The 23,648-nt window shown below is 30.8% G+C and overlaps 4 protein-coding genes across 4 annotated transcripts; 3 read left to right on the top strand and 1 right to left on the bottom strand.

Moving 5' to 3' along the window:
* The first annotated feature begins 1,358 nt into the window (after nt 1-1,358).
* On the top strand, nt 1,359-5,332 carry LOC113399696 (general odorant-binding protein 72-like). The gene is made up of 5 exons (XM_026638896.2): nt 1,359-1,474; nt 1,691-1,766; nt 2,358-2,446; nt 3,067-3,178; nt 5,221-5,332. The coding sequence occupies exons 1-5, from the start codon at nt 1,418-1,420 to the stop codon at nt 5,307-5,309; spliced, it is 423 nt and encodes a 140-aa protein (XP_026494681.1). The 5' UTR covers nt 1,359-1,417; the 3' UTR covers nt 5,310-5,332.
* A 1,547-nt stretch (nt 5,333-6,879) lies between these two features.
* Nucleotides 6,880-9,608, top strand: LOC113399695 (general odorant-binding protein 19d-like). The gene is made up of 5 exons (XM_026638894.2): nt 6,880-7,117; nt 7,346-7,513; nt 8,116-8,233; nt 8,535-8,617; nt 9,497-9,608. The coding sequence occupies exons 1-5, from the start codon at nt 7,067-7,069 to the stop codon at nt 9,515-9,517; spliced, it is 441 nt and encodes a 146-aa protein (XP_026494679.2). The 5' UTR covers nt 6,880-7,066; the 3' UTR covers nt 9,518-9,608.
* A 613-nt stretch (nt 9,609-10,221) lies between these two features.
* Nucleotides 10,222-16,780, bottom strand: LOC113399692 (uncharacterized). Its single transcript, XM_026638891.2, has 5 exons — nt 16,416-16,780; nt 15,687-15,835; nt 14,524-14,602; nt 13,928-14,137; nt 10,222-13,762 (listed from the first exon to the last, which is right to left on the bottom strand). Exons 1-5 carry the CDS (start codon nt 16,713-16,715, stop codon nt 13,667-13,669), a joined length of 834 nt encoding a protein of 277 aa, XP_026494676.1. The 5' UTR covers nt 16,716-16,780; the 3' UTR covers nt 10,222-13,666.
* Nucleotides 16,781-17,437: 657 nt separating this feature from the next.
* On the top strand, nt 17,438-23,269 carry LOC113399669 (nonsense-mediated mRNA decay factor SMG9-like). The gene is made up of 8 exons (XM_026638853.2): nt 17,438-17,606; nt 17,683-17,908; nt 18,275-18,409; nt 18,871-19,134; nt 19,442-19,658; nt 20,306-20,491; nt 21,916-22,082; nt 22,994-23,269. The coding sequence occupies exons 1-8, from the start codon at nt 17,571-17,573 to the stop codon at nt 23,194-23,196; spliced, it is 1,434 nt and encodes a 477-aa protein (XP_026494638.1). The 5' UTR covers nt 17,438-17,570; the 3' UTR covers nt 23,197-23,269.
* The last annotated feature ends 379 nt before the right edge of the window (nt 23,270-23,648 follow it).

Raw genomic sequence — 23,648 nt, 5'->3', positions numbered from 1 at the left:
ACAGAATTTATCACGGGGAATGTTCCGAGGAATTGTTCGGATTAATCCCGGCTGCTGAATTTCACCTTCGGACATCTCGCTAAAATTCCAAATATCACCCTCACCACCTAGATGTCCGAAAAATAGTTTACATAATATTAAAGGTAATATAAACATATATCAAAATTTAAAAATACATATATTTTTGAAAAGAAGCATTTGTTAAAAAAATATTAACAGGCATTATGTATTTAAGGCTTTTGGTGTTAACTTAGCGTTAATTCAATGTTTAAGTTAATTTGTCTGCCTGGGGTTGAAATCCTACTAATATTAGAAATGTAACTCTGCCTCTGTTACCTCTTTACGCTTAAACCTCTGGACCGATGCTTCAACTATGGTGTGGATAGAAACCAAAAGATAGAATCCAGGGGAACGAAAAAAATTTTTATTACGGAAATGGTACCTTAAGGGTGTGAAAAGGGGAGTAGAAGCTTGTATTAGGAATCAATCATTTTATTAAATAAGATATATAAAACACATTATAATTTAACTTTTCGTTAACTTCATAAAAGTTTGTGCAATTTTTAGCAACCAAGTTAATAAGAAGATAATTTTTTAAGGACCAGGCAGGCACCACTGAATTTTCATGTGCTTAATTTGTGTTTATATTTCATCTCGTGCCCGACGGTGAAGGAAAACATCGTGAGGAAACCTGCATATGTCTAATTTCAACGAAATTCTGCCACATATGTATTCCACCAACCCGCATTGGAGCAGCGTAGTGGAATATGCTCCAAACCTTCTGCTGAAAGGGAGAGGAGACCTGAGCCCAACAGTGGGAAATTTACAGGCTGTTAATTAAAAATGTAATAAACACAATCATTGTTTAGGTTAATTACCATGACTGGTATAACTTTATATAAAATGCGTAGTAAACTGCTGATATTCCGAGCACTGACTTTTAAATCGATATAAAATGTTCATGAATGGTTGAAGCTACGTCGGAAATAAACGATTACTGTGCAATAATTCTCGAAACGAAACCTACATATTAAATTAATTATGTCGTCGGTAGGGTGACCAATGTCTTTTCATTTTCAATTTTAATTAGTTATTTTAAAAAGTGGATCACAAAAGAGGTTACATTTAAAAACCATAGCTAATTACACATACGACCAAATGTAAAGAAATGTGGCGTAATTATGACATCGCCATATGTGTTTAACATTCTATATTTAAAAATGTCTTAGATACACAACATTAGGCAATTCACTATACTTAATTAAATTATGATTGAAAAATATCCAATCCTAAGTTGTATACATGGTGTCAGCACTAACACCATTACAACGTGTTAAATATGACACTATCATTAATCAATTATCCAGCGTCTTATAAGCGAATAGACAAGATCAAGGTCTACAGAAAAGCATAGGCCATGTCAGTTATCATTGCGGTCGTTAAAATTCTAGTTGTTCTGAATATATGTAACGCGGTAAGTGCATTCCATATTTGAATTTTTTAAACTGCTCCAAACATTTATTTAGAATTATTCGTAACTTCTGTATTTCCATTGCAGTTTATAATAGTTTAAATAAAATCATACTGCATTTGTGTTTAATTCAAAAAAATAAACTGCATTATTTTTGTACGTCATTATTTTTATACAGCCTAATTAAATGAATCTATGAAATGCTGTTTTAATTTTTAGATGACAATGAAACAGATAAAATCAACAGGAAAGATGATGAGAAAAACATGTCAACCAAAAAACAATGTTGCTGATGGTATGTAATGTAGCCTAGCTAAAGTCATATAGCACTAAAGGGAATAAAAATTGTATTCTGTCTACATCTAAAAATTTGTAGGAAAATAAACTTTAAAACATAAAACATTAACGACCTCCGTGGTCGAGTAGTGTGTACACCGGTTTTCATGGGTACACCACTCCGAGGTCCCGGGTTCGATTCCCGGCCGAATTGATGACTTTTTTTTTACTTTGATTTTGACCATAACACAAGTGCTTTAGCTACTTACATTGGGATCAGAGTAATGTATGTGATGTTGTCCAATATTTATTATTTATTATTATTATAAGAACTATTTACATTATGGCCTAATTCTATAAAAATAGAAAACAAAAACAGCTTCTGTATAAATCATGACTGGAATGGTAGCAATAACGCTAGCAGCATTTCCCCGTTGAATCGCAATTCCGATCCTGTGAGACCAGCCGCCCCGCCACCAGTGAAGACAACAAATTATTGTATTTAATTTTAAACTCAATCAAGTTTAAGTTAAAGACAGATACAGTAAAGGCACGGACATTCATCGTCACAACGCTGGTCCACTATGAATTAGTTTCTTTTTTTTTTCAGAGAAAATTGATCCAATGATCAAAGGCGTATTTATAGAAGAAAAAGAAGTAATGTGCTACGTAGCATGCATCATGAAAATGGCTAATGCGGTATTATACATACTATATTTAATAATATTATAATAATCATAAAATGACATTAATAGCGTTACCCGCACAGTGAAACAAAAGCGCGGTTTTATATAAACGTACGCCGTTAAGGTTTCAAAGTCGTGACTTAAATAAATGTGGTGTATTAAAAAAAATCATTAAAGTAAAAAGAAAAATCTGTCGATGTATTGTTGCGTAGCGCTTCTCTTTAAGTCAAAAGATAATTGTACAATGAATGAATAGATGATACTCACAACACTTTAAGAATTAAATTGATCGACTCCTTGGTTTTTCTATATCATATTAAAAATTGTAAACAATAAAAAAATATGTCAAAAACCTGTCTAGTATTTTAAGCCCGTTTAAAATTGACTCCTGAATAGTAAGGAACGCTTATGCTTTTACATGAATGTAAATGAACACGAAGAAATTAAATTGAATTCCAGCCAGAAAGTGGGTTTCATATATCAGATCAATATTAGAAACAGAGGTTTCTCTTACTGGAATAGGTTAAAAAAATTCAGTTCGTATACTATTCAATTTTAATACAACTTTGTTTGTATTTAATAAATCAAACAAAATTAATTATCCGTTTTTCATGTTTTTTGATTGTCCCTCAGGTAAAAAATGGTAAATTAAATTATGAAGCTGCGATGAAGCAAGCAGATTTGCTCTTGCCAGAGGAAATAAAGGAGCCAGCTAAAGAAGCAATTACAGCTTGCAAGAAAATAAGTACGTAGTCGTTTAAAATATTCCAACGGAATTTCCGCCACGACGATCTCGAAGATTAACACATGAGAAAAAAGGCGCCGCAAAAACATTGTTAATTCCTTCACTCAACCGTTGTTCTTAGTCTATTGAAGCGGCAATGCAACGTGACCCGAGAAATTTTATTTCTTACTTTTCAAGACATTAAATTCAGACTTCATACACAGACTAAAACTGATGCTACTAGAGATAATTTTCTCATCCAGTTTGACTTTCTCATGTTTTGTAACGACAACGATTAAGGTTCTTATACATAAAAATCGATTTTTCCCAGTTAGATATTCATTTCTAACGTCATACGTCGCTGCCTTTTCGATTTATAACAATTTAAAATTGTAAAAATTAAACAGGTTACTAAATAATTTGCTCATGTCTTTGGTTCGGAGACTAATAGGTAAAATGATCCTGGAAACAAAGAAAACCCATGTGGCACACAAGTTCTGAATTTTAGTGTAGAAAGATAAGCTATTCTAAGTCATTTTCTCATGGTCCTAGTTCCGTACATTCGATTCGTAATGTCTCCCAATAAAATAAGACGTAGAAACATGTTCCCACTACATTTATTACACACTAGCTGACCCGGCGAACTTTGTTCCGCCTTAGATGCAATAAATAAGCAGATTTTGGATTTTATTAAGTTCATTTTTTTATTAATATAATATATATATATAAACAAAAAAAATCAAACATTTTAATGATTCTTTTGGCGCATAGGTTGAACTCTTCAGTGAAGCATTGTGACGACATTTTTGTTTTATTGTCGCAAGAAAAAATCACGCAGATAGTCTTCCGACCCGTGAACATGCCATATATAATTGACCATGGGAAAAACATGGATTATCTAGATTAGGATCACAAACTTTCAAAAATTGGCCTTGTGATTAGTTAATGGTCATAGCGAATGCAAGATGGATCGGAAATGATGTACTTTAAGTCATCTAAATTTTTACTCTTAGCCGCCAAAATTGATCGGTCATTCAGCCATTCATTCTTTTTGTGGTTAGTAAATATATTTGGGAATACTTTGTTGATGAGTTCATCTGTCGATGAGACAAATTGACAAAAATGAGACAAAAATGAGATCAATCCGCTAGATTCGTCGACAGGTACTCGACCATTATCGATAGCTAGCAATTGCTCCAAGAAATCTTCAGCAGATGTATCATTCAGCAACGTAACTCTCATGTTTATTATCAGCTGAAGTTTCCTTAGATAGGGCGATAGATTTGATGATTTGAAGCAAGGGCTTACTTTGTTAGCAGCAGTTGATCTTGGAATTACTGGCAGTGTTCGGCGGAAATAGCCATATGGTAAAATCGTTGCACCCCCAAAATATCTCAAGTCATTGCGTTGATATTTCAGTGTTCGGTTAAGTGCTTCCAATTCACGTTTATGTGCCATTGTGCATTCGTTCCAGATGATGTTTTTCGATGCGGATAAAACTTTGACCATTGCGGAGTGTTTTGCAATACGTTGGTTTTTCAATAGTATGAATATTTAATGGCAATTTCATACTGAATGAGCCTTACGGCATCCTTCTAACAAAGTGGTTGCTGTTCCAGAAGAAACTGCAACCTCAATATTGGATCTCGCACGAACAGCGGCTAAAATTACTGACGTGAGAAATGTCTTACCATTTCCAACAGGGGCATCCAGGAAATATAAACCTTAAAAATAAATCAATTGCCTTCATTAATGTATCATAAACTTCCATTTGTTCAGGGATTTAACAGGGATATATTCGTTTGAACTACTAAATCTAATTCCTGGTGATCATAGTCACATTTCCGTGCTGAAACGGAATTAAAAAAATCCTATGTCCGTCTCCTGGTTCTAAGCTACCTCTCCACCAAGCTTCAGCCAAATGAGTTCATCCGTTCTTGAGTTATAAGTAGTGTAGTGTGTAAGTAGTGTAACTAACACGACTTTAATTTATAAATATATAGATTTAGCAAATTATGGCTTATATCTATATTTATATACCTTAAACGGTTTTTTTTTTACAGCGGACTCTTACAAAGACGTTTGCGAGGCCTCGTTCTACGTGACAAAATGTATTTACAACCACAATCCATCAATTTTTTACTTTCCTTAATAAATAATTCAAATCCGTAGTTAGTTTTATAATCTCTATCTATAAAAAATATTTATCGATCCTACCGTAATATAAGATCTCTTCGTAAATAACTTTTTACGTATTTAAAGACGGTTGGAAACTCCTATAATTAATTAACCAAAAATATACTTATTTATTTTCAACTAACATTAAAACGATAAGTGTTTTCGTAAGAATTAACTTGTATTTTTTATTACGTAATTATGTATTCAAATAAACAATAATCAATTATTTTGTGTTATCCTTTATTGCATTTGAAGTCATACATTTGCCCGACTGAGTTATAAAGACTTAAGTTGTAAATAAAAAAATACAATAGATTTGATTAAAATTCACGGAAATACCTGGTTCTAGAAATATGAGATAACAATCAATTAGTAGAGATTTTTTCCGCCAGTGTTTTTAATGCATAACTATTTGGACGTCTTCCTCGTAACGTGACGGTAATTATATGCAATTGTATTGTTTGAAAAAAAGTATGCATTCTAACATCTATTTAACTGTCAATCGCATTCCTCTCGAGAAAATGAATGAATGAAGAAATCTATACATGTAATAAAATTGGAGTGTCTGTTTATAATATTAAAATAGCCGCTTTTTACTAAATGCATATATATGTATACGCGGTACATATACCAAAATACCATATTTTAAAGTTTTGTCTGTCTGTCTCTTGAGAGTCCGTCTGTTTGTTCCGGCTAATCTCTGGAACAGCTGGACCGATTTTGACGGGACTGTCACTGGCAGATAGCTGATGTAATAAGAAGTAACTTAGGCTGCAACAATGACTTTTTTGTCAGGTTACAGGATGAAATAAGAAAATGTTGAGCTACCACCAGTTCGGAATGTAGATTTTATCTAGAAAAATTGGCGAGTCACATTTTTCTCCAATGAAATTAGATTTATATGTTATTTCATACACAAATTATACTTTGCTTTGAAGATCCTACACCTGAATCTCGAAACCAAAACTTATTTTAACAGCTTATCCACCATTAAGATCACAAACACTACTTCTAATTTAAATCTAAATTTAAAAAAAAAATACAAATCGCGAAGTTCAGTGTCCAAACGGGTATACTCCTATTATAAAAACATTATTACTATTATGATTGTAGAGATCCGTTTAATAATAACAACGAAACAATTACTTGACATTGATAATAATGATGATTTATATATAATAATAATGACCAACAATGATTTAATTGTCTGCAAAAACAATGAGTAAATTAGAAAACAAAGTTGTATAATACTATCTCGTTAATGTAATCGTTTTTAATAAATCCCCCAAACGCCCCCATTCGCATTGACAACGATCTGGCCGCCCTAAATTTCGGGGCGTATTTTTTTAATTTACCTGTAGTGTACTCGTTACAAATAATTAATAAAATAGGAATACTATTATAAATGCGAAAGTGACACAGTTTTTTGCGCATTCAGGTCTTTGTAAAATTTGCAATGACATACCCAACAGATACGAAGAATATGACCAACGAAAAACATACGTAACACTGCCCCCCCCCCATCCCCGCAGCGACGGAAATTAGTTTTTTACAAACGCACAAACAAATAACATAAACACCCTCGCTGAAAACAGTGTTCTTAATCACCAAAATATTAAAATAACATTATCAGCATAAGTATTGTGTATAACGAGCTTCGATTAAAAATGAAACATATAAAAAGATTTTTTGATAGAATACCTAGTTAGTAAACGTTCAACTGTAAACAAAATGACAACTTTAATGATTTTATTTATGTGTTGTTTTATCGGAATTGCATTTGTAAGTACAGAAACTTTATAATATAATCATCAACACTATGTTAGTTCCTGAGAATAATGAGAAAATATTATTCTTGTTATAGTTCAGTAGAAAATTAATGTAAAACGACCATTTAGATATATAACAATTAGTAAAAAGTAGTAAAATTGACTGTTTAAATCGCATTGTCTTGTATTAAAACATTCCTACGCATACAATGAGCGTTCACTGTATTGCAAAATCTTTCAGGCCCGATCTGACGAAGATATAAAGAAATGGTTCATCATGCAAGCGTTGGAGTGCAGCAAGGAGCATCCAGTCTCCGGAGATGAAATAGAAATGATGAAAAATCATAAAATTCCCAACCACCAGAACGCCAAGTGCCTTTTAGCTTGTCTTTTCAAAAAAGTTAATTGGGTAAACAACTGTATTATATACCCTAACTATAGACAACTGCCCAGTTGTCTATTAGGTTAGTTAGTTTACAACCTAAAAATGTCACTCAAACGGCAAAGGCCTCCTTGTCCACCTCAAAGACCTCACCTTTAGAGGTAAAGTATTCGAACTTATTAATAAACCACGCTGCTCTAATACCGATTGCTGGAAGTGGATCGGAACTTAATCCAACATATGCTGGTTTCCTCAATATATTTCCTTCAGAGCCAAGGACGAGACGAATTATTAACACAAATTAAGCTTCGGTTGTGGTAATGTAACAATAATTATGTAATAATTCATATGTATATTCAATGATTATTTAGTAAAATTCAAACATGACAACATTTTTTATCATATACAATACGCGTAACAATCAATTTAAAAAAATCGAAGAGCTTTTGATTATACTGAAATAGCGAAACTTTATCGATCGCTTTGGTTTCATAATGAAAATTTACGGATTTAAGCGGTAGTTTCACTGAAACAACTTGGTGTAGAATTATTCGCGTTGCGGTCTATACTTTGTACAGAAATATTTAAACAAAAAATATGATACAAACATACTTGTATATTAATTTCAGATTGATGACAAAGGTATGTTTAACGATAAAAATGCATACAAGCTGTCTGAAAAAGAGTACCCCGGTGATCAAACAAGATTGGACAATGCAAAGAAGCTGTTCGAAACTTGCATGTCAGGTAAATTTTTATTATTTAAAAGACAGAACAATTGTTACATCTACAACCCAATTAAATTAATCATTCCATTGGCTTGAATTTATTAACGCTCTATATAGAAAATAGTCCCCCATAGAAAATATTCGCCATGACCGAAATCGATCAGGAGAAAATCAACGTCGTATTTTATAATAAACATAGGGTATTGTTACATATGTATAACATTTATAACAACATATTAGTAATGTAAGTTATTATATTATTTAATTATTTAAAAAAATCTTTATAGTATACAATTTACACATTATTAATCCAATCCCAGTGAACGAGGCGTCGGTTGGTGACGATAAAGGTTGCGAGAGGGCAGCTCTACTGACCAGGTGCTTGACTGAACACGCCCCGAAAGTAAGCTACCTAAATTCGTAACATTCGTACTCGTACATTCTGGTAAAATAATCACATTTCTACACGATACAATTATTTATTCTTATGAGAATCTTATGAGATGAATAAAAAAAGACAAGACAGTCTCTATAAAATCGACGAGCACAATTGTAATTATATATGTTTGATTGCATTATTACTTGCGAACCTATTTTGGAACTATATCTACTACCTACTATATAACTGGTACTTCTACCACAAGTCAGTCATCCAATTGTAGCTAATACCAAGTTACAACACTAACATCAGTTTTTCTACGAACAAACATTACATTAATGCCATGTATGTATAGACCAGTCACTAACGAAGACACGTTGAATAATCTGCATTTTAATAAAATACACTTAACAAATACAATGCAAATTAATTGTATTGTTTTGCTGTCTTTACTCGTATACGCCTCACACACACTAATACATTACACATCTTATAAGCACGAGCATCACTCCCTAATACTAATGCACGCCGGTATTATTTTAACGTGAAGGACACGCCTTCGTGGGTGAATATACGAGTATGTTTGTATGGTTGACATCGCATTGACGCTTTTATGGAAAGCTTTATAATTTCTACAATACTAACGGTTATTGGCGAGGGTGACCATTTACAATTGGCTTCTAGACAAGCAAAGTAAAAAAAAAATTGATTTATGTCCACTAATCATAGCACACCTTTCTGGCAACTTTTGTTTCTGGTTTCTGATTTCTTAATTGGTTTCTATTGGAAATCAAATGTGGTAAAAATTCATGGAAAATAAAATTTGTTGCACAATTATTCGATTTTGTTTTAAATAATACGAATGTAACATATTAAAAAATATTCTTTTTCTTTTTTTTTCAGATGGGATTTTTAATTCAATAGTGACCATAGACCGGTCTTCATACACTTAGTATATAAAGAGGTATTATTAGATTCGTCTATTAATCCAGTACAAATAAATGATGTATATCTACGAATATGTTTTTTTGGATCACTAGTTACTATTCATTTACTTATTTAGTTAAGACAATATCACAATGGTTATTATTTCAACGCTATATTTAGCACGTTACTACATAATTACACACAATTTTAATCACTGTTTTAATCAACAAACACATAATTTTACAATATTGTATCCATATCGTACCCAAAATCTGAACGTATTTATTTACATAACATCTTGTAAAATTTGGTTAAAAATTTATGTTAACGTGAAATTCTTAATCGATTCTAACTATCGAATACTGCTGACTTACAACGCTCGTACAGATTAATTTTAACACAGAGGTATTGTTTAGTCAAATTATGTTAGCCTTTAGCAACATTACAAGCATATTTTTGATTTGTTTTTGAAGTTAAAATTACCTTTTGGACAAGAACTATGGATATATGTAATACAATATAAAAAATGCTAATACTTTTCACCGTCACGTGACATTTTCATACAAATAAAATATACCTAAAACTTTATATTATGAATGACATGAAGCATACTATTGCGTATACAACTCACCGGCAGCATGATTCACCATCTGAATAAACAGTATTATTACGAAACGAAAAAGGAAAGAAGAAAAAATATGTTATTATTTTTTATTATTTATTGAAGAGGTTCAACACAGACCATGTTTTTAATTATTTGTGCAAAGCGAAAGTATAAAGTTCGAGTGAATATAAAACAATGTATAAAATCACAAATATATATTTTACTCTTAAAACACTTCAAAATATAAATGAGCAATCAAACAGTATAATATAGAGAATTAAAAAAACATTATTCAAAGATATGTAAGACGAGAGATTATAAAATGTACTGCCGTCACACAAAAAATAACCCAACTTCGAATATTGCAAGATGCCTTTAGCAAACGCTACACCTACGATTCAATAAAGGAGATCGTTATCTCAATCGGTAGTCAATGAGCTACGATACATTTCAGGCAGCTACAGGTATCTTCAAAGTCTTTTACTAACAAACCATTCGATATGAGTATTATTTTTAATTTACCTATTTATGTAGGTGTTCGTGATACAAACTGAGACATTACAACCTGCCCATCGAAACTCGGATTACAAACACAAACCAAGTTCCAAAAATAAGGTGAAGAACGCGCTCTTATAAACTACAGGAATACACGCAATAAAAGTGATCTTTAGGCATCTCATAATTATTATAATGTTTATAACTGAACATCATTAGTTATAATTACGACGTTCTTTGTCGTGACGGCAATAATTTTGTTACACATTACAAAGATAATAATAGGTATATATGTATAATATATGAAAAAGCAAAAACCGCAAACAAAATTATGCACTTTTAATTATTGGATAATACATTTTAAATAATTTCTTGGCACATTATAATACACTACGAGAATAATAATAATGGCATAATGAACCATAAATAATTATTATGTTTTTTTTAAAGGAAAGGGAAAATAAATATGTTTAAAGAATTATTATACCTGTAGTAATTATTTATGATATTGACCACAGATAGAGAAAGATGACAAATAATAAAATAAAGCAAAAGAACCCACAGAGTAACTATTAATAAACTTGTTATTATATGAATGCAATTAGCATACATATTTATATGTTGATATAAAATATAACAGAATTAATATATTAATGTCCAATATGCATAATATGATAAAGTCATTAAAGTCGTATTAGCTTATTTGAAAATTTTAAAAAAGATTGTTAGTTCTGTTTTTAAATATATATTAATATAAATATGTTATTATATATAGACATTAATTAAGTGGGAGTTTATGTGAGAGTGTTTCTTATTTTTCATAATATGGATAATAACGTGACATAATCGCATAATGGTTAAGCAGCCAGCTTGTAATTTTTTTTATATTATTTGCTTATAGGGCAGACATTATTATTTAAGCGTACCATAAAAAACATTAGATAAAATAATCTGTCAACATATTCAAGCTGTCAAAGTTAATTTTACAATTAAAAACAATATACATTGCGAAATTAATGGAGAACTCTGGATGTCCGCGTGGATTTTTCTTGGTTTCTGGATGATTTTGACTTTCAACCCAAGATATAGATAGATATGAAGCAAATAATATAAAAACTTCTTTATTCTTTTAACAAAGAAGCGTTGTAATGAAAAATCGATCGAATATATTTAAATCTATCTGATCTGGAAACATTAGCAAACCATCTACGGAAATCCTTGCCAGCTTCTTAACTAAATCATGTTTTTATGCCACGATAATATAGATATTGTTACTTAAAGAAAGGGCTTTTTATAGGTTTTACAATACCTAATTTGAATAGATAATGTGCCATTATCATAACTCATCCATAAAATTCTACTAATAACAGTTACAACTATAGTATTATGATTAATGAACTCATGATTTATAATATCAAGTACGATCACTACATAATATACATAAAAATTTACACATTTATACTACAATTAGATTAAACAGACTTCGATTCCAATTTTAAACGATATTGAAAATGGTAAAACTAATCAATAATAAATTAGGCTGTTATCGCATAAACGGCCACGCATATACATTATACATCCAGAATAACAATTTGATTAGAAAAAAAATAATCATATCAAATTAGATGAACGCCGCGGTTTCTTTTTGCATTTTATTAAAAAAGGTTGTACTGCCTATAAACTGCTTCAATAAACTGACCCAACAAAAAAAGAATTATAACAAATTGAACTGCTCATTAAAAACATTACATAATTTGGAATACTACTGACAGTTCACTGTTCACGTTTTTAGGCGGGATCATTGTTGTTATTTACGTCTTTTGTTAACAAGAAATTTATTGGTCATATTTCTCATTCATAACTATTATTAAGGTCATGTGTTAGAGTTCGATAACTAATTAACTATTGTAATAAAAATAAACAATGTACTTTATTATATAATTCAAAGAAAAAGTTCCGATTTCAGTTCGAAAATGTCTTATGTTTTAAGATAAATATCAATGAGTTTTAAATTCAAACCCTCAGTTCAATATATTTAAAGTTATAAATAATAAACTCCTTACATCGCGACGACTGCCAAGTGCGGACCTTTGTCGTAATATCATCATGTAATAAATTGTTATTAATATCCTCTCTATACCTCCTTAATATCAGATTAATTAATTATTTATTAGCTAGGGATTTTCCGCTAACATTATAAATATATTATATATAAAATTCAAAATTATTTTATACATTTATTATGCTTGTTTCGAAACTTATGTATCTAGAGATTCTTAAAGGTGTGTATACGGGTCTGCAAAAATATAAGTCGGCTATCTGCCAAAATCTTAAAATCGATAATTAAAGATAGTTTAATGTTTTAGTAAAATGGCAATCCTTTAAAATAAAACATTCCAATCACACACTAACTGCCAGATTCTGAAATGATAAGCTGTTTTCAAATTACGAATCCAACTTAATACAGAATGTTCATTGGCCACCTATTGCGTCATCGTCTACCACTAACCAATGACCATTCAGATTAAAGACTTGCATATACGTAGGTAATGTGACTCTGATCAGCGTTTCAGTTGCTGGATGTACGTCTTGAAATATTTAAATGAGAATTCTAAATTTAAATTGTATATAATAGATAGGTTTTTGCAACATTATATTTTTGCGTACATTAAATTAGCTTATTGGCGTGGTTTAAGCAACATTGAATGCAATGCCGAGTACACTCGGCAAAATCTACAGTATTAAAGTATTCTGTATTACTGAGTTATTGATGTTTAAATTGCTGAATATAATATAATAATTTATGAATAGTTATTATATAATGTATAAAAATTATTCTACTTTCTCTATACATATTTAAGCTTTTCTTTTAATACGGTTATTACATAACGCCACATTTATATTGATCCCCACGTGTTGCAGCGTCAGAAAACTATAATAGCGGCAAGACGTAATGTTTAAATGTTTAAGTCCATGTTATATATTGTTTCACGATATTACTCAATCAATATTAGCTGACCTTCATTGAGGGGGTCTTCGCTCTGATGTTATATGCTGTCGTAACTGTTTGGGTCTGGTGACGTCACGGGACCGGCTCCGCGAGTTGGCAATTTGAAGCCATTGATTGCAAAGGCCCAACCGTCCTAAAACACAAAGGTAAAAAACAATCTGTCATCCCAGTAAATATTGCTCAATATGTTCGTGAAATAAAGATATATATATAAAAATACAAAGAAAACCTAAATACAAAGTTACATAATAGATTATTATAATAATCAATTTAATGTAATCAATAAAAAGAATCATACCTTGACTAGATTCGGTAAATCTGACCAGAAAGTCAAGTTAGGTACAACTTCAATCCCTGTTGCACCCATTAAGAATTTCTTAGTGCATATTCCAAGAACAAGGTATAATATCACAAATGAGAAGAATATTATAAGCAAAGTTGAACCAAAGGAACGTCCCTCTTCTTCGAGAAGTTTCAGACATGCTTGTCTTGAATAAAATGATAGTACCTGTAAAAAAAAGTTTTTGGTGAAGCAGTGCAGCTGAACTAACACATTAAAATTAATTAAAAATAAGTTTTAAAAATTACAAAAAAATATGTATATAAGTAGGCGGACTCCTTACGGTAAAGGGTCACCACCACCCATAGACATTGGTGCTGGTGAACAAAGATGATATGACCTCTGTGCCTGTAGTTACACTGACTCACTCACCCTTCACACTGGAATAGCTGTTTGGGTGCATCTGATGAGTGAGTGGTATTTACTCAGATGGGCTTTTGCGAAGCCATACCACCAAGTAAAAATCTAATCTAAGTAAGTCTAAATATATTTTAGTATATGTTGTTATAAATACTAAATGTTATACATATATATCTTTAGTTCTTTCAACTTACTATATTGTCTGGATCCACAAGTGAAACAACTTGTAGCTGGTCATCTGTTTGAGCACATACTAATGTAACAAGGGTCAACCTGCACAAAAAGTAAATTTGTAGTTTTATATAAAAATTTATGATTTTCACCATAATATAATATATAATGAACATGATTATATTACTATGATATCAAAAGTATATCCAGAAAAGACTTGGATGTAATTGTTCCCTGTTACTGTAATTACATTGGTTTATGCACCTTCATCTGTGTTTATAATTCATCTCATGCTCAGTGGTGAAGGAAAACACAGTGAGGAAACCAGCATGTGTCTAATTTCAATTAAATTCTGCTACATGTGTATTCCAACAACGCGCATTGGAGCAGCGTGGTGGAATATGCTCCAAAACCTTTTCCACAAAGGGAGAGGAGGTCTTAGCCCAGCAGTAGGAAATTTACAGGCTGTTAATGTAATGTAAAAATGCACCTTCAATACAAAGATCAATGTTTATACCTAGAATAACAATAAGTAGGGAACTATACAAAGAAGTTTTCAAAAGGCCAATATAAACAAGAATTGGAACTAAATATACAAACAATACAATATCTAAAAAATTAAAGTAAAAAAGTATGTACTATATATATTTTTAAGGAAAGGTGTAATTATTGACAGTTTACATGAAATGTGAAACTTACTAAAACACAAGAATCAAAACCAGTTCTGTAATTATTCAACTGATGATGACTTTGGGCCAGATATTAATTCAGAAAACCAGTTTTTCGACTTGTGTTTCTTTCTATCAATGTAAAAGAGTAGACAATATTATTAAATACATATTTTAAGTTACACGTACAAAGGTTAATGTAAAATAGAATTGAGATTAACTTATTGAAATATTTTATTTCTTTTTTTAATATTCAGAAATGTTGTGTAAAATATTTACATAATACTTATACCAGAAGATGAAGTGGTTTTTGGGGATGGTTGTAGTGCATAATATAATACTATGAGCTGCATTTTGCATTTTCACTTACTTTCAATTTAAACTGTTCATGTGACAAGCATAAATTTCATATTCTTGTAATAAAAAATTCAATTTGATTAGACTTGGAAAACCATTGAAACCATTACAAATTACACATTACTATAGTTACTGTTATATTATGTAAATGTATTACTTACGATGGACCATTGAAGTAAGTAATTGATTTCCCATCAGCACTAAACTGTGAAACATTTGACCGTCCTAGAAATTCATAATTACCTCCATCTGTTTTAAATGTATCTGTTTTATTAGGAACTAAATCCAATGTCGTTTTATGTCGACATATCTGAAATGAATGTAAATGACCTTATGATTATTATATACATATTTCTTTTTATTGTTCAAATTTACTGTGACACAGTATTTGTATTTATCATTATTTTAATAAAATGACTGTAATTTAAAGTTAAACTGATATTATTTTTTTAAATTTCTGTATATATTTTATACCATTTATTTCATTTTCAATAAACTGTACGCAATCACTAGTTATATAAGCATATTATACAATTATTATTATTTTTTTTACTTGTTTATTTGTTTTTAAGAAATGTTCCTGATATGATACTGAATCCTTATTGAAAATCACAAAAATAAAGATATTTTCAACACGTTAATTTTACTGATTCGAATATAGAATGCTATACAGCCGTATGTGATTTTTGGATTTTTTTATAACATAAGTATAAAACGGTCAAATGACATTATTTTACTTCAATAAAATATCATCACAATCAACCAAGGACTTTCAATGTTAAGATACCAGATATCAATCTTAAAATTAGGAGTACAATTTTAAGCTTTTTAATACAATACGAAGATAAGGATGAGTAGAAGGAAAATAAACTAGATTTAAAGATTCTTACCGACAATGGCTTGTCACATGAATTATTCGTTGCAGTACTATTCACTTTAAGCAACACATCAGTGCACGGGTGATAGAAATAGGTACTCAATTCGTACTGTGATCCATTGTTCTTTAATTTATATGATTGCGTAGAATAAAATGTTGCTTTAATAGTAAGCGATAAGTCAATACCGGTGCCATTAGAAAATACACACGAGCAAGGACCTTTTGCTACACATATGTCTTCAGTATATACTGTTTTTAATAAAAACACAAAAAAGACAATCGACAAACAATAAATATTATTTACGCCGATCATTTTCGTTCTTACTATTTTTACTTAATAAAATGACAATCATAAATTGTATTTGCAGTGTAGCCAAATTTTAAAATGGCTTACCTTACCTCACAAAAAAAACTATTAAAAAATCTACCCGAAAGATTTACATAAATTAATTAAATTTAATGTTTTTTTTGTTACAAACGTTGAAATCTTGCTTTCACACTTCTAAACATGAGTAGTAATCGGACAAGCTATACATATATAAAACACAGTTGCTTTCAACCGTCTTATTATACGCGTAGATTTTTTAAGCCACTTAACTAAATTTTACACGGATTGCACCGTTAAACAGAGTGATTCGAGTGGAAGGTTTATATGTATATTAAATGCATATTATAGTTAAAAAGAGCCAACTTTCTCGCCAAAATTTTAATTAACTTTACTAGCCGAAAAAATCTAGAATTTCTCCAATAAAAAAAAAAAAAATTAAAAGTTGAAAAAGAACCTTATTGTACGCATGTAGAGGAATACCTAGTAATCTTATAAATATATAAAAATGCAAATCACACACATGATTAAGTTAATTAACAAATGACCACATGGCTGCGTTTTCATATCAAACTAGACTGTATCGTCTCAGATCTTTGCACGTTTTCCAACAATTTAAGAAATGAAGGAATTTTATTTGAAACGTTTGACTTTGATAGTTGACTATGAAGTATGAATGCCATTTGTGACTGACAGAAAAAATAAATTAATATTATTGTAAGGTGTTGTTTATGTTTACAGTCCAACAATCGGTGTAAACATCAATAAATATGAATTTATTTTAATATTCTTAATATATGTAGTTCATAATTGTCTATTTAGTTTAGCAGATATCCGTTTAGAATGGCTGACAAAAAAAAGAAAATTATAACGACTAAGGTACCAAAAAAATAACACGATGCGCCTGTTTATCTATTAATTTTTGTTTTATTATTTAAACAAATTAAACTTACAGGAGTCTATAACTACTCCGAGAAGGCCAGTAATTTTAAAATCTGATCGAGATGTTCCAAAAGATCAATCCAAAGAGAAAAACGAAAAAGACAAGCCACCCACTATTATCTTAAAAACTCGTGAACAGAGTACTCCAAAAGAAGAAAGGCCTCTGAGCCCAAAGTCACAAGCAGACATTGAGAGCCCACATCCATCGAAAATAACTCAAAATGAGAAGGAAAAGAAAGGTTTGTATCAAAAGATGTCCGATTATCAGATTATTAAACTAATATGTATGTGTTATATCAATAAGTGGTTTCCAGCTACGTAAAATTAGCATGGCATGGAATTTTAGGTTTTCATTATGAAGGTGCTACTTTGATCAGATAATACAAATTCCATACATTTTCAGTACAGGATTTGTATCTTGCCAAAAATCATTATCAAAGTAATAAAAGTAGTAAGTATAGAAAATTTTCAAGATCTGACAACATATTACTTACTTAAAGTAATTCTTAAATAATTAATGAGAGATTTCATATCTATCTATTTTATCTATCTGTATGAATTGAAAATGTTTAATATTCATGTACATTAATAAACCTTTTTATCAGATCAAAAATCCAATGCTGTTTTCAAATTGATGGCAGAACCTGTGAAATTACTAGATGAGAATTTAGAATTTAACAGTGCAGCTCTTGAGTTTCTCAATGATTCTAATTCCAATTATTTGGTGGTCGGAATATTAGGTTTGAACATTTTATTATTCATAATATTTTAAACACATAACTTAATAAATTCCTCTGTAATAATCTCAAACATTTGATAAAATTAGTTTACAGTTGTATATAAATGTGAAAATTTCAGTAATAAACCATATACTTGTTGGTAGGGCATTATAAACGCCTGTTCTGATAGGTACCACCAACTCATCTATTACTTATATTCTTCTGCTAAGCAGCAATACTGTTGAGTTCCAGGTTGAAGGGTGAATGAGAAAGGCATAAGAGGCATAACATCTTATATCCCTAGGATAAATGAAATTTTGTCTATAACAACATCATAATCTTAATACTTTTGACCCCCAATATTATAACATATATGTTTATTATAAGATGAAGCCCTGGTTGGTCACGAAAGCAACAGAATTGATGTGGATTTCATAATGTTTCATAATATTTACAATTATATCTAATATTCTCATTTACAGGAACTCAGGGTGTTGGCAAATCTATGATTTTAAATCTCATTGCCCAAAATGAAGTAGGCAGTGACCTATGTACACAAATACTTCAATCTCATGAAGTTTCTATAGAGCCTTCACTTGAATCAAGTGAAATACCAGTAGAAAACCAATTAGAAAGTCTCAGCTTCTCAGAAACACCCGAAGAGAAACCACAAGATGTTCGTAATATATTTAAATTCAAAATGCAAGATATAGAATATATAGAACGAGGAGTTAACTGCACAAAAGGTATTTTCTCAATATTGAACATAATAATATACTAAAGAAAAGCCAAATATGGTTTTACCAAACCAAATTTTCAAGATCAATATTTGTGATATGATGTATATCATGCATATATGCAATAGAATATTCTTTATATTCTATAATGTTTTTATATAAAGTTGTTTTTAAGGTCTTTTTATACATAAATTTCTTTTTTAATAGTTTTTAATGATCTCATATATAGTTAGTCAATAAGAAAGTTGTACTGTAACTACTAATATTCAATGTAATCTAAAACAATTCCAATAACATTGTGCTTATTATATTTCAGGTGTCGACATGTATATTACTAATGATCGGATAATTCTACTGGATTGTCAACCTCTGTGGTCGCCTTCATTGATAGAAGAAACAAGTACAAATCCTGTGACTGCAAGGAGTGCTAACATTATGACAGTTGATTGTCTCCAAATTGCTTCATATCTTATGTCGATATGTCATGTTTTAATTACTGTGCAAGATTGGTTCACTGATTATAATTTTATACGGTTGGTAATAAAAGTATAATGATAATTACATTAAGAAAACATGTACAGATGTGACAGACAAAAGTTGTTATTGTTTACATGAACATGCTAGGCAATATACTTGATAAAATATAAAGAATTACTCAAACTCAGCATTATATTATATTTTAGTTTTTGTAATAGTTGTATTGTTTTTTAGATTAATATTTATAGTGAAAGATTTTGTACAATGCTCTACAAAAAACAGTTTAAATAATTCATTCTTAATGATAATGTTCAATTATCTAATTTCATGTTTTTAAACAAATAATATTTTTAAGGACAAAAAGAAATCACACACAATAGTAGTTTTTATGGTTTTCGTATATTATTAAAAAAATCCAGTTTTATTATATGTATTGCATCAGTTAGAGAAATGTATTCCTCATTGTTTAGTATTATTAAACTGGCGTCGGACTGCAAAATCGCACATCGGTGGCAGCTGCTAGCCTTCAAGTTAAAGGGTCTAGGCTTTTTTTATTCCAAAATTGATCGAAAAACGTCCATCTGTTTTTGTGTTATCGAATTACAAACATGTAAACTTTTACATTTACAATATTAGTTAATATTGAGATATAGAGAACATATAGGAAAAATACGTCACTAAAACCAAACTTTTGTCTTTACAGTTACATCCAAACAGCAGAAATGTTGAAACCTACCCTATCAGCGTCTAACGCAATGAACACCAATCAAGAAAGTTCCGAGTCAACAAGTAGTGGGGAAAGTCATCCACATTTACTCATTCTACATAACAGATGTCAACTAGAAGATTATACCCCGAACGCCGTCGAAACAATGCAGGATCTTTATAGGTAAATACATTGATGACATTTTAAGAGCCATATAACATAGACGCAAGTGGATCTTAATAATTTTTTTTGGTTCAAATTAATATGATTTTGGTGAAGAAAAACATAATGCTTATTCTGGCATGTGTTGGATATCTTATATCCACCGAACTTAAATGTGTCCTCTCCTCTCCTCACTGCAAAACCACTCTACTTAGAAACTACTTTCTGCTCATCTCGCAATGTTACAATAAAGTAATCTCATATATTAATAGCTAAAGCCGATTTTTGTCCCAGTGATTATGGGACGATAACTGCACGTAGAAGATCGTTTATGATCTTATGTTGAAGAGTTCCAGCTGTAGATGTGCAAAAAAATTAAAGAGGACTCTTGATTGCAATTTACAAAATTGTTACGATTTAACAAATAATTTATTTTAGAGAACGGAAAAAAGTTACTGGCCGGGTAGAGAGCGGCGCTGTGCCTGTAAAAAACAAATGTAAAACGTATGAACAGGTGTCAGTTTACAATGAAATTAAATCAAAACAGATCCTATCATAGTTTTCGAAATTCCTAAAAATCTGTTAAATAAACACGACGTTTCGCGCGCGACCCCCTAGTATGCCTAATTACACAACTGCTCAAAATAGTAGTGTAATATTTTTTTATGTAACCACAACTGATTTGGATGTATGGGATATAGCTAGAATCCTTCCAGTGTTCCAAGAGCTACTCAGGGCAGTTGAGCTTTCTAATTTTTAAAGCTAATTGTGTTGTATCTACCACTTCCTGTTATTGGAATGGATAGTTTATTAATAATGTTTTAATATAAGATAACTATTTTTATTAATAAGAAAGAAAAAATATTTTCGGTATTTTGGTAAAAAAGACTAAATACTACACCCCAGACAGTTTGGCAGAATTTGATATTTGATGTTACAAGTTTGTCTAGTAGCATATATATAACCAGTATATCTTTACTTCTTGTATACAGGCAACGATTGTCACTGATTGTGATCAAAATAAATAATCAATTATATTGTGAATACACAGATTATTGTTGTAAATATAATGTGTTAAAGCAACTGGCAGTTTTATTAAGATGCGAGATGGCCGAGTGATTAGGTTAGGTTAGTGCATCTTAACTCATGATTGCAGGTTCAAGCCCAAGCAAGCACAATTTAATCAACATGGGTTTAATTAGTGTTAAAAAAACATAAGTAAACCTGCATGTATCTTATTTCAAATTCTGCCTCATGTATATCCACCAACCCGCATGGAAGCAGCATGGTGGAATTAACTTCAATCCATCTCCTCAAAGGGAGAAGAGGCTTAGCCTTAAAATATATAGCCCGAACAGCTGTTTTTTATATAGAACATTTTTTTTTATTTTATTTAATTCGAAAGACCTTTTTGTCTGGTAAACTAATGATTCGTTTATTTACAGGAAAGCATACCAGAGGTCTAATCTTCAGCTTAATTCCGGAATGTACATGTACAGTGATACAAATAAGAATGGTCTGAATATAGACAGTGTGTGCAAGTCCTATAATGTTCGGACTTGTGGTACACCAATAAATCTGTTTTTATTACCCGAGATATATGATGATTTTGGTAAGTTATTGTATTTATATTAAAATTGAAGATTAAATAATTTAGTTAAATACTAAATAAATATGAGTATATCGGAACAAAGGCTATTTATAATAATACTAAGAGCTGAGTGATTAGAACATGTGATACGTAGCTGAAGATTGCAATTTTAAATCCATGCGAACAGCACTGAATTTTCAAGGGCATTTAGTTAATAATATATATTTTACATGGCGGTGAAGTTAAACATCGTCAGGACACCTACACGAGTCAACGAAAATCTCCCACAAACAAATGGCAATGGCAGCTCCATTTGAGACCACGTGAGGCTTTAGTCCACCAGTGGAACACTTACATGTAGTCACTATATAATATAATTTTTTGGAATTTTTATTAATTAAAACTGTCTTATTCAAGTTAGTGTGATCCCAATGTTAATACTGTGTTATATATTTCGCTATTGTTGTTTTATACATCGAAAAGGTCTAGATGTACTTCCACGGCGAAACTGCCCCCGATAGGAACCTATATCGTAACCTATTTTGTATAGTAGAGAGTACTAATAATAGTTGATGGAGTAGATATAGTCTAGGAGTTATTTAAAGAAAGGAAAAGAAGGGATCTTTGTTAATTTTAAAGAAAGAAAAATAAAACCAATGCCAATGTTTATGGTACATATTACAGTTTATTTTATAGCAGTTACCTATGGATCAAGCCTAATTAAAAGTATTAAAAAATAAGGGCGTACATGTTCCTATATGATATGAATTCGGACGTAGGCTATAAAGTAGCGTAATATGTTGCATAATTTTTTCGGTCCGCTTACTGAATGTTTATATCTCATTGCTTAAAAATACAATTAAAATACTTATTTTATCCGTACGATGATAATTTACGACGTGCTCTTTTAATATATTGATTTCTTGTTTTAGAAAACCGTGACATATACCGCGGTCATCCCCCCTTTGAAGAATTAGCGAAGCGTCTTCGATGGATGATACTTGGCGTAAACAGGCATCAAATAACGAATGTACCAAACTTATCGGAAAAGGGATGGTTCCAATACTGCAATAAAGCATGGGAAACGATACGAAAGTGCACATTTTTCATGGAATATGAACGGTTTCTGCCGTAATCAGATGATTGTTATAACATTCTAACTTCTGTATAGCTTAAGTATTTAATTAATTAAAGCACTTTGTAATCGAGGTATTAATTTTATTTTTTGTATTGTAATGAATACTTACGTCCTATTTTTAACTCCAGTAGGAGAATTTAATGAAGATACGATAGATATAAACTTAAATAAAAGAGAACATAGCTAATCAATCAGATATCTTTCCTAAAGGGGATGATACAAATTCATCATCATCATCATCATCAGCCTACTGCTGTATACTGTGGCCATATGCCTCCCCCAGAGCGCGCCACGTTGCTCGGTCCTATATCAATTGATAATTAGGGATTACTCAAGTAGATTTAACTTCATTTGACCCTTTTAAAGAATAACAAGAAAATAACTGGAACTATTTTCTTTGACATGTCTGGTAGTTTATTTATTATATCATATTTTTCGAGACAAGATTA

This window comes from Vanessa tameamea, chromosome 15 (assembly GCF_037043105.1).
Source record: "Vanessa tameamea isolate UH-Manoa-2023 chromosome 15, ilVanTame1 primary haplotype, whole genome shotgun sequence".
Taxonomy (NCBI): Eukaryota; Metazoa; Arthropoda; class Insecta; order Lepidoptera; family Nymphalidae; genus Vanessa; species Vanessa tameamea.
The sequence above is the reverse complement of the archived record's forward strand: the minus strand, read 5'-3'. Positions and strand labels throughout refer to the sequence as shown.